The sequence below is a fragment of the Portunus trituberculatus genome, chromosome 33 (genome assembly GCF_017591435.1).
Source record: "Portunus trituberculatus isolate SZX2019 chromosome 33, ASM1759143v1, whole genome shotgun sequence".
Classification (NCBI taxonomy): Eukaryota; Metazoa; Arthropoda; class Malacostraca; order Decapoda; family Portunidae; genus Portunus; species Portunus trituberculatus.
Genome location: NC_059287.1, coordinates 4706912 through 4724114, shown reverse-complemented (window position 1 = coordinate 4724114; position 17203 = coordinate 4706912). Strand labels below are relative to the sequence as shown.

The 17203-nt window shown below is 44.0% G+C and overlaps 1 protein-coding gene across 2 annotated transcripts; it reads right to left on the bottom strand.

Moving 5' to 3' along the window:
* Window positions 1-12727: 12727 nt before the first annotated feature.
* On the bottom strand, window positions 12728-15786 carry LOC123512356. 2 transcript variants are annotated; one of them, XM_045268714.1, is made up of 2 exons: window positions 14986-15786; window positions 12728-13897 (listed from the first exon to the last, which is right to left on the bottom strand). In XM_045268714.1, exons 1-2 carry the CDS (start codon window positions 15617-15619, stop codon window positions 13668-13670), a joined length of 864 nt encoding a protein of 287 aa, XP_045124649.1. In that variant the 5' UTR covers window positions 15620-15786; the 3' UTR covers window positions 12728-13667. The 2 variants fall into 2 exon arrangements, with proteins under 2 accessions (XP_045124649.1, XP_045124648.1); XM_045268713.1 differs by having other exon boundaries at window positions 14863-15779.
* Between the last annotated feature and the right edge of the window lie 1417 nt (window positions 15787-17203).

Here is a 17203-nt window from a genome sequence, read left to right as displayed (position 1 = left end):
TATACCTAGCACCATACCCTTACCTCCCTAGTTGTACTTGTAAACCATTAATAAACGTACCATTAAGGAAGACTATTTTGGAAGGTAGTATGCTCAAAGCAACACTCCACGGAACCACAATGTTGCAACCCTGTGTGGGAAACCTTCAACATGTGCAGCTTTCCATGTTTCCAGGAACTCCTTCGCCTATTTTTGGCTGTGGCACCCTCAAGGAGATGCATTCCTAGTTTTAGTGAGATGAGCAAGGATAGTTAACATAGCCCACGTAGCTTACCTCAGTAACCTAACGTGAAGTAACCTAACCTAACTCTTGTTTTTACGTTCCTTTGGGTGATCTACCCTAACATGATATGTTGGTAGTGGAAACCTGATCTAAGTAGTGTAACCCAACTCATCCCTATAGTTTGCACGTTACTTGAAGGTAACCTATTTTTTAGCGGCAGGGATAGAGGGTAAGGGTACAATACAGGACACAGATATTTGTTTTGTACTTAGCTTCTTACTGAATGAAGATTTTAAATTGTTAAGCTCTGTTGGTTAGTAAGCGAGTATAAAAATTGATTCTAAAGTATATAAGCTTCGATTACCTAATGGAAATTATGAAAAGGATAAATGTGAACTTTAGCATTTCTATTAACGAGCTGACTGATATGGTATCCCTTTAAGCTTCCTGCCGTACGTGATGTCACTTCAGTTTATATACTTTCAAAACACCACTGACAGAAGAATTGGTTGAACTGTATAAGCATTTTAGTGTAATTTTCTTTAAGTTCACATTGGGTAATTCATATAGTGTAACAAGTCTCGTGTTGTTATCATTGCCAGTCAAAAAACTGATCATCTAAAGTCTAAACATTGCTTGAATCTTGCATCTTTATGGTCACTAACATAACCTGGGCTGGTATTCTTAAACACTTCTGCACTTACCTCCACTATCTAAAAAGACCTTATCTGAATTTATACGAGTTCCTAAAGGCGGCGTCACACTAGCACTTTTCCGTCTTCTTTTTCCGTCAATTTTCTGACGACTGTCAACTTTTGCAGACGGTGGCCGTCACACACAAGCTTGCTTCCGCCTTTGCCGCGCTTGTCGATTGTAAACAAACATGGCTCCTCATTCACCCCAGCAAGCCGCGGCTTTTTTGCACCTTATAATGTAATCAGCTGTTCTGTGATCCCAAAGGCAACGGTGACCTCTAATGCTCTCTATGAGAAATTCATCAGTGTGTTTTGTCCACTGCTCATCTTGGCCAGCTACTTGGAAGTTGCTTTGGAAATATTCAAAAGCATCGCACATTTGCACTCCCCTGGAAATGTACACAAACAACTGAGGAACTTTTCATTGCTAGGCTTGAAGGAAAAAAAAATGTATACAAACATTATATTCACCAACTCATTTAAATTTCATGCCATGATAATAGCATTCTTCCGTTTAACAAAAAAAAAAAAAAATTATGATAAAAGTGTTGATTAGAAACCATAGTTCTTATTTTGACTAAAAATTGGCGCTAGATGAAAACGATGCGTTCCGTCTGACTCAAGACGACGGAAAGAGTTGACGGAAGAGTAAAAAGACGACGGAAATCGCCTGAGACGACGGAAAAAGTGCTAGTGTGACGCCGCCTTAAGGGTGTTTTTACGGTTCTAGAGGCAGGGTGACAAGATTACTACATCATTAACTGGAGAAACGCTCTTGAAACCTCCGCTAATCATCTGTGACCTTTAAGAATAGTCGTGGTGAGTGAGCAAAGCGTTTCTGAATACTGACCCTGGCCATGTAGCCTACTTTATAACCCCACCCCCCCTATCTCGTCTTTATAACCACCATTCTCGTACTTATCACCACTATTGTCGTTCTTATAACTACCATTCTCTTACTTTTAACTAATATTCTCCTTATCACTACTATTCTCGTCCTTATAACCACCATTCTCCTTATCACCACTATTCTCGTCCTTGTAACCACTATTCTCGTCCTTATAACCACCATTCTCCTCATCACCACTATTTTCATCCTTATAACCACTATTTTCCTTATAACCACAGTTCCGGTCTTAAAATCATTACTTGGCCAGCCTTCACCCCAGTATGGCACTACCGTAGCCGGGTAGTGGAACAATGAAGTGCTGATGTGGTGCTGTGGTGCTGGGTATTCCTGGCCCCACTTCCCGGATCATTGCCGATGCTTCTCCTGTTTGAATTTCTGGTTCTGGGAGGTGGTCTTCGTCTCAGTCTTTCGTGGCGTTCCTTTCTTTCCTCTTCTCTGATATAGAGTTCCTTGTAATCAATTAATTGCTTCTTGTCTCTCGTTATAAATGTGACTTGGTGTTCTGTTCACGTCTTGCCTTTATTTATTTATCTATTTTTGTTCTTAATTTTTTTTTTCTATTTTTATTTTCTATATTTTTTGTTTATTTATTTTATTTACATATTTTATTTATTTTTTCATTTATCCTTTAATCTATTTTAAATATTTTTCATTTTCTTTATTTATCTATCGTATATTTTTTTTTTAGTGTGTGTGTGTGTGTGTGATTCACTGTTTGATCTGCTGCAGTCTGCAACGAGACAGCCAGACGTTACCCTACGGAACGAGCTCAGAGCTCATTGTTTCCGATCTTCGGATAGGCCTGAGACCAGGCACACACCACACACCGGGACAACAAGGTCACAACTCCTCGATTTACATCCCGTACCTACTCACTGCTAGGTGAAAGGAGACACACCCAAATATCTCCACCCAGCCGGGGAATCGAACCCCGGTCCTCTGGCTTGTGAAGCCAGCGCTCTAACCACTGAGCTACCGGGCGTGTGTGTGTGTGTGTGTGTGTGTGTGTGTGTGTGTGTGTGTGTGTAATTCACCACGGTCGTCTGCTGGTCACCCAGCCAGCCTTTCCCATAACGGAACGAGCTCAGAGCTCATAGACCGATCTTCGGGTAAGACTGAGACCACAACACACGTGTGGTCTCAGTCCTACCTCAGTCTCTCAGTGCGTGTGCGTGTGTGCGCACTGCATCCCCATAAAAGGAGAAGGCAGTAGACATCTGCCGAAACGATAATTAGGCTACTGGCAGTGAGGTCTGAGGCACTGGATCTACGTAGGCTAGGGTCTCCTTGAACGTTTCCCTTTGTCTCACAACACACAGGGGCAGACACAGCCTGCCATCTAAGACAACTCTCTTCCTTCGCACAAAACTTGAGTAGAATTACATTAGGTACACTCCCTTCACATTTACGTTCTGGGATGCCCTCCAATAATGCAAATGTTTCACTAATCTTAATGTGTGGCCCCTGTTCACCTAGCAATAAATAGGTACGGGATGTAACTCGAGGGGTTGTGGCCTCGCTTTCCCGGTGTGTGGAGTGTGTTGTGGTCTCAGTCCTACCCGAAGATCGGTCTATGAGCTCTGACCTCGCTCCGTAATGGGGAAGACTGGCTGGGTGACCAGCAGATGACCGTAGTGAATTACACACACACACACACACACACACACACACACACACACACACACACACACACCCGGTAGCTCAGTGGTTAGAGCGCTGGCTTCACAAGCCAGAGGACCGGAGTTCGATTCCCCGGCCGGGTGGAGATATTTAGGTGTGTCTCCTTTCACGTGTAGCCCCTGTTCACCTAGCAGTGAGTAGGTACTGTTATGGCCCGCCCGTAACATACTTCACTACGAAGGTCTTCACCGATCACAATCCTCTGGCCTTCCTTCACGCCATGAAGAACCAAAACCATCGCATTCTTAGGTGGGTCTTGTTAACTCAACCCTTCAACTTGGAAGTCCACCATATCAAGGGGGTGGACAACATCATCGCCGACGCCTTACCAAGATCTCCCGTCTCACCTCCTTCATGAGCCCATTACGGAGGTCTTAGGGGGGAGGAAATGTTACGGCCCGCCCGTAACATACTCCACTACCATCACCTCCACCACTTGTTACCTCGTTCGCCACCTCTCCGCCTCACCTTCCACGTCACCGTCTCGTGAACCTTCCACGCCATCGTCTCATGAACCCTCCACGTCACCGTTTCATGAAGCCCCGCTACTGTCCCGAAGTTGGATTCACGCGGCCCCATTCGACTCAATCGGAAGTGTTAAGCCAGCTCTTGGCTTTCTGGAAAGCAAGTTGAGGTCCAAGCCTCAACCAGTGAACACAACGCCTCTTGGGTCTACCGTGGGGATCAACCATCACCCAGCACTTCACCACTGCGACACCGCATAAGTATCATTTCCCCTCATCCCGTGTTTTCCACATTGCCTCCATATAGGATTAGGATTATTGTTAGGTATTAAGTTGGGTTCTTTATTGTTGTATTTATTACTGTGTTATATGTACATGTATATGTGTATGTCATTTTCCTGTGTTTCATGTTATATATCTGTGTTTCATGTTTCATGTTATATATGTGTGTCAATTTCATTATGGGTTATTAAAATAGCTTTTTAAAGTGCCCCCTTTGCATTTCCTCACCAGTTGAACCTGCAGTTTTTTTTTTTTATTGTTATTGTTCACCGGCTCCCCGATGCCAATCATACCAGTTTAACCGGTGAACGTAACAATTGGCGACCGTGACAGGACCATTATAACCCATGTTCAGTGTTCCATTTTTCCAGTGACTTTTTTTCTGTGATTACATTATTTTTGTGTTTCTGTGGTGTTGTGACTGATGTGTTGATGTGTTTTTTTCTGTGACATACTCTGCGTGTGGTTTAAATTTACCTTTGTGCGATCAAGTGGCTCCTTTTGGGTTAAACGTGCTTCGTGACTTTCATTGGTATCGCATAGCAGTGGTAGAGCAGGAAACCAGGTAGAAAGGCGTGTTCACCGATAGCACTTATCTCTATTTTTGCACATAGGCAGGTGTGTAATAAGTGTTATCCAAGTGTTGGGATCATCATATGTTCATGCGAACCCTCAATCCCTCACTTCGCGGATCATTTTTCTCGCTAGTTAGAATCGGCCATTTTAACTAGTCTCTCAGACTAATCCGCCTCCTTATCAATAACAAGTCTCAGTACAATTCGCTCCTCACTCTCAAGTCTCGTAACTAGAGTAATCCGGATCCCTCTTAATGCCGTAACTCTCTAGTTTACCCCTCATTAGTGATTGTACTCATAAGTGTTTACTTAAGTATAATCTAGGTAATTTCAAGGTTGCCTTTATTATCACTCTGCCAAGTTCCTCACTTAAGTAATTCGCTTATCATTTTTTTTTTTTTTTGTGGTTTAACATCTATTTAATATGGCTTCCGCTCAGTTTAACGTTGAAGATTTTTGTGCCGACCCTTCTCTGGAACAACTTAAAGGTGCTAATATCAAAAAGGACCAATGGAAGACCATCGCTAAACATTTTGATGTTCCCATCACGTCTCAGATGACTAAAGAGGTCATTAAGAATGTAGTTGTTGAACATCTAGTGCAAGAAGGTCAGTTGCTAGGAAATGCCATAGAAGAGTTAACTCCCATGTCAGCCTCTACGAGGACTATAATACACAGTCCCCAGGAAGAACAGGATAAGAGTAGGATAAGTCAGTGGGAAATTGAGAAGCTTAGACTAGAATACCGGCTGCAGGAAAAACAAATGCAACTACAGGCAGAAAAAGAAGATAAAGAGAGAGAATTTCAGTTACAACTTAGAAGGCAGGAGAAAGAGTTAGAAATTCAGGAGTTAGCCCTACGAAATGACGCTAAGTTTAGAGGGGAAGAAATAGATATAAAGAAAAAGTTAGCAAGCTTTAATCCTGCTACAGCTGCTCCGCTAGTTCCCCCTTTTGATGAATCTGATGTTGACGGGTCATTTCGCGCTTTTGAGAGCATTGCTAATAGGAATAAATGGCCCAAGGATCAGTGGGTGTCTCTCCTTGTCCCTAAGCTAGTAGGAAAAGCTTATAGGGTATACAACGGCCTTAGTGATGAGGTAGAATATGAAGAGATCAAAGGTAACATTCTAGACGCCTACTCTATCACTTCTGATGGATACAGACAACAGTTTCGAAAGTATGTGAAACCAGAGTCTCACACCTATGTTGAATTTGCTAGTGAGAAACTAAGACAATTTAAGAAATGGTTAGCCGCCCTTAACATTACCACCTTTTCGGAGTTGCTCAATCTAATGGTCCTGGAAGAATGGAAGAACAAGTTACCCTTTAATATTCTGAGGCATGTGGAAGAACGGGAGAGAGTGATCTTATGTCTGCCGCTAAAGTGGCTGATGCGTTTGCTTTGTTGATGGGATCCCTGGGTAGTAGAGGTCGTGGTTCACTATCTAATGTTAGGTCCTCCTTTGGGGAAGGTTTTGGGGCGCGGGTGGTAAGCCAACCGGATTCTCGCCAAATGCATATAATTCCCCCTGGTGTACATACTGTAAGAAGCCAGGTCACACGATCCAGAAATGTAGACACCCAAATTGCAAGGCCTCTCAACGTCAACTTTCTTTTGTGGCCCCTAAACCTAACACATTTGAGAACAAGAAACCAGTGGCCCTAGCTAACCCTGTCAACTCTCCTCTAGAACTTTATGACTCGTACATGTATCAAGGTAAAGTGTCCCTGACTGATGGTAAAGACAAGGCAATAAATATCAAGGTTCTGCGTGATACAGGTGCTGCCCAATCCATCTTAAGGGAAGATGTCATCCCTAACATCAAACAGGCTTTCACTGGGAGAAGGTGATCCTTACAGGTCTCGAATCACAGCTCTCCTATCCTTGGCTAATATTAGCTTACAGTGCCCGTTCATTTCAGGAGAGGTTGAGGTAGCCATTAAACCTGGTGAACTGCCAGTACCGGGGTACATCTTGTACTGGGTAATGATCTTGCGGGTAACTTGGCTGTTCCAAACTTAATTGTTCTTGATTCTCCCTTAACAGAAAGTCCCACTAAGACCCTGGACGAAACATCCCCTCACTTCTTCCCAGTGTGTGCAGTCACCAGGTCTCAGTCCAAGTCCCCTGCCCTTTCACCACCTCCTCCACCAATGATTGCCTCTACTGACAACTTGTACAATAACATCATTTCAAAGGAGAATTTGATTAATGCTCAGGAACAGGATCTCACTTTGGCTAAGATCAGACATGTTGCCAGTGAGACAAAGGATATGTCTAAATTGCCTTGTTTTTATTATCAGGAAGGAGTCCTGATGCGTGCCTACAGACCTCCTGAACTGAAACAACTAGACACCTGGTCAGAAACACATCAAGTTGTCATCCCTTGTCTGTAAGACCAGCCATTATAGAACTAGCTCATGATGGATTGTCAGGTCATCTAGGCATCCAAAAAACCTACAAGAAGGCTCTTCAACATTTTTTTGGCCAGGAATGAAAAGGATGTGTCACACTATGTAAAAACATGTCACATATGTCAAATTGTGGGTAAGCCTAACGAACGCCTTGTGCCAGCTCCTCTGACGCCTATTCCAGTTCAGACGGAGCCCTTCGAAAAGATCATTCTAGACTGCGTAGGGCCCTTACCCAAAACCAAACGAGGGAATCAGTATTTGTTAACCCTCATGGATCCCACTACCAGGTACCCTGAAGCATTCCCTCTTAAGAACATCACATCAAAGACCATTGTAAAACATCTAATACATTTTTTCACCTCGGTAGGAATTCCAAAACAAATTCAGTCTGACAAGGGTAGCAATTTCACTAGCCATTTTTTCCAACAGATAGTGAATGAGCTAAACATCGACCATGTTACCTCCTCGGCTTACCACCCCAATCCCAAGGCTGTCTGGAGCGGTTTCACCAAACATTAAAATCCATGATGAAGAAGTATTGCTTGGAGCATCAAGGAGACTGGGATGAAAGTATTTCTTTCCTTCTCTTCGCTTTAAGAGAATCTCCTCAAGATTCTTTAGGTTACTCCCTTTTGAATTACTCTATGGTAGACAGATCAGGGGGCCTCTCAAAATATTAAAGGATCAATGGTTTACTCAAAATACTCCTTCAAGCCCCAGTGTGTCTGACTACATCAGTAACCTTAAGAATAAAATCAGTGAAGTCAGATCTTTTGCTAAATCAAACTTCCTCAAATCTCAAACTAAAATGCAACAGAATTCTCTTCCCAAATCTGTCATGAGAAGTTTCAAACCAGGAGACAAGGTTTTACTTTTCTCCCCACTCCAGGCAATGCTCTTCACAGTAAGTTCATGGGACCTTATGTTGTGGCTCAAAAACTAAGTCCATTAAATTATGTGGTCCACACTCCTGACCGTCGTAAGGATTCCCAACTAGTTCATATTAATCTAATGAAACCTTACCACTCCAGAGAACCAGAGGACGACTTGTCTCGCACTGTACCTGTATGTCTGGTAGGGAAGGAGTCTGGTCCTGTGCCCCCCGAGGAAGAGTCCGACATCGAATTCCTCTTCTCGTCACCTAAAGGACGCCCCTCAAACAGCCAAATCATGTCCAACCTTGATGAGGTGTTTCTTTCCTTAACACCTTCACAACAGTCTGATCTTAAAAAGTTATTGCTAGACTTTTCTGAAATCACAGGTGACCTTCCAGGAGTTTGTAATACTATCCAACATGACATAACATTAATATCTAATGACATCAAGCCTATAAGACAACCAGCCTATCGCATTTCACCCATTAAAAGAGACTTGATGAAAAAAGAGGTAGACTATCTGCTCTGTCATCACCTTGCAGAACCTAGTATATCTCCTGGGCTTCTCCTGCCTGTTAACATCTAAGCCAGATGGTAGTAGTCGATTTTGCACCGACTACAGGAAATTAAATAAAGTGACGGTGCCAGACTCCTACCCATTGCCCTTGATAGAGGACCTTATAGATAGTATAGGAGTAGCCAAATTTGTAACCACTATAGACTTACTTAAAGGTTACTACCAGATTCCCTCTCGGACGAGGCCCGAATAATATCCGCCTTCATCACCCCCTTCGGACTATACCAATACACAGTGATGCCCTTTGGCTTGTCTAATGCTCCCGCCACCTTCCAGAGGGCTATAAATTACATCACCCAGGACTTGGAGGGAACATCTGCATATCTGGACGACCTGGTGGTGACTGCGGACGACTGGGCGACACATCTGACCCGTCTTCGGAGGCTGATGGGTCGGTTGCAGGAAGCCGGGCTTACAATCAACCTGGCCAAGTCCACCTTCGGGAAGTCTACGGTGGTCTACCTGGGACATGTGGTGGGGAACGGCAAGGTTCGCCCCAAGAGAGCTAACGTGGAGGCCATCCTTGGCTTCCCTGTCCCTACCACCAGGAAAGCTCTCATGAGGTTCTTGGGGATGGCTGGTTTCTACAGACGCTTCTGTAAGAACTTCTCCACCCTGGCCGCCCCCCTGACGGACCTTATCAGCACTTCCGTCCCCTTCCACTGGACCCCGACCTGTGACCAAGCCTTCCAACACCTCAAGGCGTTTCTCTCCTCGGAACCAGTGGTCTGGACGCCGGATCACTCCCGCCCCTTCCATCTACAAGTGGACGCGAGTGGAGTTGGAGTGGGTGCTGTCCTACTACAAACGGACCCCACAAGCGGCATCCTCCATCCCATCGCCTATCACTCCGCCAAGCTGAAGAAACATCAACTCAACTACTCCACCATCGAGAAGGAGGCTCTGGCACTCGTCCTGGCGCTCCAACGTTTTGAGTGCTACCTTCATCCTGGTCCTCAAACTACGAAGGTCTTCACCGATCACAATCCTCTGGCCTTCCTTCACGCCATGAAGAACCGAAACCAACGCATTCTTAGGTGGGCCTTGTTAACTCAACCCTTCAACTTGGAAGTCCACCATATCAAGGGGGTGGACAACATCATCGCCGACGCCTTATCAAGATCTCCCGTCTCACCTCCTTCATGAGCCCATTACGGAGGTCTTAGGGGGGAGGATATGTTACGGCCCGCCCATAACATACTCCACTACCATCACCTCCTCCGCTTGTTACCTCGTTCGCCACCTCTCCGCCTCCCCTTCCACGTCACCGTCTCGTGAAACTTCCACGCCACCGTCTCATGAACCCTCCACGTCACCGTGTCATGAAACCCCGCTACTGTCCCGAAGTTGGATTCACGCGGCCCCATTCGACTCAACCGGAAGTGTTAAGCCAGCTCTTGGCTTTCTGGAAAGCAAGTTGAGGTCCAAGCCTCAACCAGTGAACACAACGCCTCTTGGGTCTACCGTGGGATCAACCATCACCCAGCACTTCACCACTGCGACACCGCATAAGTATCACTTCCCCTCGTCCGTGTTTTCCACATTGCCTCCATATAGGATTAGGATTATTGTTAGGTATTAAGTTGGGTTCTTTATTGTTGTATTTATTACTGTGTTATATGTATATGTGTATGTCATTTTCCTGTGTTTCATGTTATATATCTGTGTTTCATGTCTCATGTTATATCTATGTGTGTCAGTTTCATTATGGGTTATTAAAATAGCTTTTTAAAGTGCCCCCTTTGCATTTCCTCACCAGTTGAATCTGCAGTGGTTTTTTTTATTGTTATTGTTCACCGGCTCCCCGATGCCAATCTTACCAGTTTAACCGGTGAACGTAACAGTACGGGATGTAAATCGAGGAGTTGTGACCTTGTTGTCCCGGTGTGTGGTGTGTGCTTGGTCTCAGGCCTATCCGAAGATCGGAAATAATGAGCTCTGAGCTCGTTCCGTAGGGTAACGTCTGGCTGTCTCGTCAGAGACTGCAGCAGATCAAACAGTGAAACACACACAGATGTTTATGAAAGTTTGGATCCAAGTTTGATTTCAATTATTGCTTTTCATATGGTATTACATAACATGGACTTTTCAAAAAGTTTTTTTCAATGATATTTATGATTGTTAACCTCTTCAGTACCGGGACGCATTATTACCTTGAGTTTTGGGGTGTGATTTTTACATTAAAAATTAAGGGTCTATGGAGGTCAGCATTGTTAATGGCCACAGCCTTCATTATTTCATTTCCAAAGTTTCTGAAATTGTATAAAATCAGCAAATAGTAAACAGAATGAATATGAAAGCATGTCCTGATACAGAAATGGTTAACGGACTCCGTTATGTCAAGATGTGCGCTTTTATCACTGCCACTGCAAGATTTCCTGTCCTTCCCTCACCCAGCTCTGGGAAGGCGAGCAGAGCAGCAGTAGCCTTTAATAGGTAATGGGTGATGATATTTTAACCAATAGGAGTGGTGCCATTTGCTGTACGTACTGCTCACATTCCAGACAAAATATCATGATGCAGCAACAACGTCCACCCATTGCATCATCCAGGCTCATATTAAGTAAATGATCTCCTTGATTTATATTGATGAATTTCAGTAAGCTGTCACGTCACTAGCTAGGATAACCGTTCCGCACTCAATTTATCCTAAATATGCAATCTGCCATGCTTTTAGTCTATAAGGAATTAAGTTTGTTGAAGGGTGTAGCCTACTGGTAAAGTCAAGGCATTTGTAAGCACTCCCTTCCCACGTCGACATTGAATCCTGCCCACTGTTGTGATTGTCTCATTTTTTCTTTTTTATATATTGTTAATTCTTGAACATTTTAATTTTAACAAATTATTTCTTAAAAGATTGTTGGAAGTTTTTGATTCAACTTTTGTCATGTGAGTTTGTGTGTGTGCCATCTCTACCCATACTTAGCTTGACTTGTTATCACCTGGGAGTCAGCCGTGCCACGAATACATCACATACGTGCTTATATTACTGTTGCCAGAAACAGCAATGTATGTCTTGACCTCAGAACTATGATTAAAATGTTCATAAAGAAGTTTGTAACAATTGTCAATCCCATATTGGGATAATAATAATAATTCCTATAAACACATGCTTATGCAACTAAACTCACATGCAAGGCTGGTCACGGATGATCTGTCTGTTTGCTCTTGCTGATCTCAGGTTTAACATACTGCTACGCCACCACTCTCCTTCTCTGTTGTCCCCCCCACACACGCGGTAAGACAGGGAAGGCCGGGGAGAGCGCACGCAACACTATAAGCTACACCTGCCTGAGCCACACGGGGGCTCGACACAGAACTGGGTCCTCCTGTAGGCTGCCAGCGAGGAAACGCTCCCGTCGTAGCTCCTGGATTGCGTGCTGTGCCCTCTCGCCTTACTGTATCTTCACGGTGGGTGAGGCAGGCAGTCTGTAGCCTCGTCTCTGGCGACGCCCCAAGCTAGAAGGCAGCGTGAACCAGAATTCAAAACTCCAGCGGTATAAAGCTTCCCTGAGGCGCAAATTTCTTCTAACTTGGGTGACAAGACTTTGCTCTCTGAGCGGTATCTAGTTCCTTAAGGCTATCCCAGAGGCCAGGGTCGGTTTTTGCTGTGGGCAATGTGGGCGACTGCCCATGGAGGGCGCAATATATTTGGGGGCGCACGAGCGCCCTCAATAAAAAAAATCGCCAGTTTTCTAGACTAATACCGCTCATTTCCACGTCAAGTTGGTGCAGTAGGTGCTGATGCGCCCCTATTATCGCATCAACTTGTTGCTGAGAGTTATATAGGTTGTGTATGTCTGTGTCACAAAAGGTGAAGGGGAAGGGGAGAAGATCAACCTGCCACTGCAGAGAAAGAGAGAGAGAGAATGTCACTTAGAGGAAAAGCAAGGAGGAGGGGGGCAGGGGATAGACAGACACCTCTGCATTATTATAATACCAATGGGAACCAATGGATTGTTCGCCCAGGGTGAAAAACTAGCCAGGACCGCCTCTGGCAGAGGCAATGAGGATAAGAGAAAACCAGCCTACTCCAAGGTTTGTTAATTGAGAATACAAATCGGTACATGGTTGGCTCGCCACTTCCCTCAAACATGTAAAAGTGCCAACCTGCACCTCCTCACTCTACTGAACAACAATGTCACCTGCGGTACCCAGTCATGAATATCTTTATTAGTAATATATTTTACACAATGCAAGGAATCAAGGAAACTGACAGAAACAAATGCATAATTCTGGTTGCGAAGAAAAGAGATGTTGCCTCTCCACACCCTCATTCTCTCACTTACAGGTTCTGCCACTGGGGAGGGGGTTATACTTCTAAAATACCTACTGTCTTCTCAACAAGACCTCGTATTTTCAAAGTCAAAAACTATTTACATGGGTTTTCATGGGTGTTTTTCTATTAGTTTCTATCAATGATGAAAAATTCTTATTAGAACTTAAATTAGTTATGTAATCACGAAAATGCTATTAAAAACCTCAATAACCAACAGTGGAGTCTAATGAGAGTAGCTTTAACAACCCACTGTGTAAGGAAGCATGAACTTTGATATTTGGCAGCAAGTGAAATATCGTAGTGGCGCCATTAGGACCTTCACTGTTGCGGCGCCTAAAATAAAATCCAATCCTATCAGCCAGTGGTTTCCTGTGCACAGGAGTTGCGTTGCTGGTGGAACAGAATAGTGAATACTCCCCACATTGCGTTGCGTAACTGTTTGTGTAATATGACTTGGTGTTTGACAATGTGTACGTAAATTCTGTCTTTCTCAGCTCATTACACAATTCCTTTAAGAGGCTTGCCCATTTGCCTCGCCGCTTTCCGGAACTCGAACCCGGACCCTCCCGATTGTGAGTCGAGCGTGCTAACCACTACACTACGCGGTGTGTGTGTGTGTGTGTGTGTTTAGTTCCCTACCATGTTGGTAAAAATTTCCAAAGGTTCATACTGGCTGTGGACAGATCATCGTTAAACATATCCTCCTTTGTGAATAGTTTCATACACGGGTTCTTGTCTACCGGCAGGTTCATACAGGTCGTTGACAGGTTCTCGTCTACCAATTGCTTCATACAAGCTGTTGACAGATCCTTGTTTGTCAGTATTTCCGTTCACAGGATCTTGTCTGCCAACAGGTTCATACAGGCTGTTGACGCTTCCTTCACGTGGTGATTCTGTCTTCTTGGGGCGCATTGGTACATCTGAAGCCAAAATGAAATTGACATACTGTACATAGTCAAATGAGATTGACATTACTGTACTACTACTACTACTACTACTACTGCTGCTGCTGCTGCTGCTGCTGCTGCTGCTGCTACTACTACTACTACTACTACTACTACTACTACTACTACTACTGCTACCTGCTGCAACCACTCACCACTACACTACTACTACACTACTGCTACTACTGCTACTGCTACTGGTTGTGGTGGTAGTTAATAGCAGTAATAGTCTACTACACCACCACCACCACCACCACTACTACTACCACACTAACTACCACTGCCACTCTGCCACCACCACCACCACCACCACCACCACCACCACCACCACCACCACCACCACCACAACAACAACAACAACAACAACAACCACCACTACTACTAACCATCACCACCACAACAACAACAACAACAACTACTAACCACCACCACCACCACCACATACTACTACTACTACTAACCACCACCAACACCACTACTACTACTACCACTACTGCTACTACTACTGCCACCACTACTACTACCACCACCACCACTGCCACTGCACACTGCTACCACTGCTGCTGCCACTACTACTGCTACTGCTGCTACTGCTACTGCTACTATTAGTCTACTACTACCACCATCACAACAACAACTACTACTACTACTACTACTACTACTACTACTACTAGTCTTCTATTACCACCACCACAACTACTACTACTACTACTACTACTACTACTACTAATATCACCACTACAACAACTACTACTACTACTACTACTACTACTGCTATAGCCATGGTACAATAACTTTTTGCTCTCGTTATTGTACCATGGCTATAGCTATCATATATATATATGAGAGAGAGAGAGAGAGAGAGAGAGAGAGAGAGAGAGAGAGAGAGAGAGAGAGAGAGAGAGAGAGTGACTGACTGACTGACTGACTGACTGACTCACTTGTCTTTCCACGCCGCTTCCATAGCACTACCACCAATACCATCGCTATAATTCCTGCTACTCCTCCTGCAATACCGCCAATGAAATCGGGTGAGGACGTGACAGAGAGCGTTGTGGACTTGCCCGAGGTTGGTGTAAGCGTGGCAGAGGTTGGTATGGCCGCTGATGAGGGCGATGAAGGTTTCTTGTAATCGCAGCACTGAGGAAAGACATCATCGTACGAGGTTGTGTTCCAATTAAGGAATTCGTCGTTTACTGGGCGTTGAAGTATATAATTTGAGTAGCTGGAAGCCTTGACGTGGAGGGTTTCAAGACCTTGCATGTGGACTTCCTTGATACACGGCTTAATACATGAGCTTGTCCTCACCTGGAGTTTGTATTTTGATTTAATAATATTTTGATTATCTATGGTGTGGTTCATTAACTTCACCTTCACGAACAGTTCCCACCACTTCGTATTGCCCTTGAAACAGTCTTTTTCCAGCGAGAACTCAGCATTAATCGTTATATTGCTATCTTTTCCGTTCACTTCCAGCAAGATCATCATCGGCTTGTTTTCCTGTGGTCTCACGTATATCGTTGCGTTTATTAGATCATATATTCTGTTAGCAGAGGTAATGTTGAAGTACTCTGGTTTCTGATCCAAGGTCTTGTTACAGGAGGTGTCTTGAAGGGTGGGGGCAGGGCCAATGAATCCTCCCGGTGCCAGCAGGAGTAGCAGCAATACGGAGAGGAGAAAGACAAGCGTGTTCTTCATGGCTGGAAGCGAAGTGTGTCAAGTGTTCAGTAGTGTGTTCGTCACCGCGATGAGATATCTAAACTTTCGTGAAAGTGACGGAGAAGCAACAGGATATCCTTTGCTGAAGGTTCGAAATGGTTATGATGACTAATTATGTGAAGGATGCGCACACTGAGAACGCTGGTTTTCCCATGGGAGTAACTATAGCGCCGACAGGCACTGACCAGCGTGAAGAATAATCACAACATAATAAACAAGACGTGTTAAAAGGTGCACAGAGGAAACAGGTTTGAGCGTGTCGGCGGAGCCAGCCATTGTCAACCAGTGTTCAGGGTGTGTGCACAGAGAACGCTCCCCACACTTACATAGAGAGCAACTGAATAAGCCGCATCACCAACACCATTCTCCCTCTTTGTTGCTTATAATGTAAGCAGATGAAAAATAACAGCGACCGGGGGAGGCAGGGCCAATGAATCCTTACGTGCCAGCAGGAGCAGCAGCAGTACGTTTATCCATAGTTAGGTTAAGCATTTTTAGTTCATTGTGGTAATGTCCCCCCCCCCTGTATATTTTCAGTGTATTTTTTTACATTGCCTAACTAATAAACCGTTTATTATTATTATTATTATTATTACGTAGTGTGTTCGTCGCCGCGATGATATATATATATATATATATATATATATATATATATATATATATATATATATATATATATATATATACATCTAAATATTCGTGAAGATGACGGAGAGACAACAGGATATTCTTTATTGGTGGTCTGATATGATTATATCAACAAAACAAACCCAAAATTCACCGCGGCAAGTGATTCGAGCCCGAACGTGCTCATTTATAAATGCCATTATTGCTTCTTTACGATGATGGCCACTATTTTCCATTTACAAGGAAACATTTTGACATATAATCGAATTTTTAACATAAGTTTTAATCGCATCTGAGTCATGAATAACATTGGTGTCTCCTGTTGGGGAGGGGCAGGAGACACTAGCAATTATTACAGGAATCTTTAGTGTTTAGTGTTAGGTTATACCATCGTTTAAAAAACAGAACGTATCAAGAAACAGTCACATTGGTATTAGTAATTACTAACACCACGTTTAAAAAATCAGCTGTATAACTCTCTGTCTAAGGGTGCGCACGCTGAGAACGCTTTTCATGGGAGTAACCAGCGCCGACAGGCACTGACCAGCGTCATTAATAAAATAGTGTTAAGGTGCATAGAGAAAACAGGTTTGAATATGTCGGCGGAGCCAGCCAGTGCCAACCGGTGTTCAGGTGCGTGCACAGACAACGCTCCCACACTTACGTGGAGAGCAACTGAAAAAAACCGCATCACCAACACCATGCTCCTTGTTTGTTACTTATAATGTAAGCAGATGAAAAATAACAGCGACCGATATTTATGTCATTCGATGGAGGTACAGTGACTCGTGACTCGTGACGCGTAGTTTCTTGGTGGTGGTGGTGCAATCTACATGTAAAATATCTATATATATATACATGACATTCATCCAGATGTTTCGCTTAGCACTTTATAGTGACTCTACTGAATATATACGAGTATATCTCTCTCTCTCT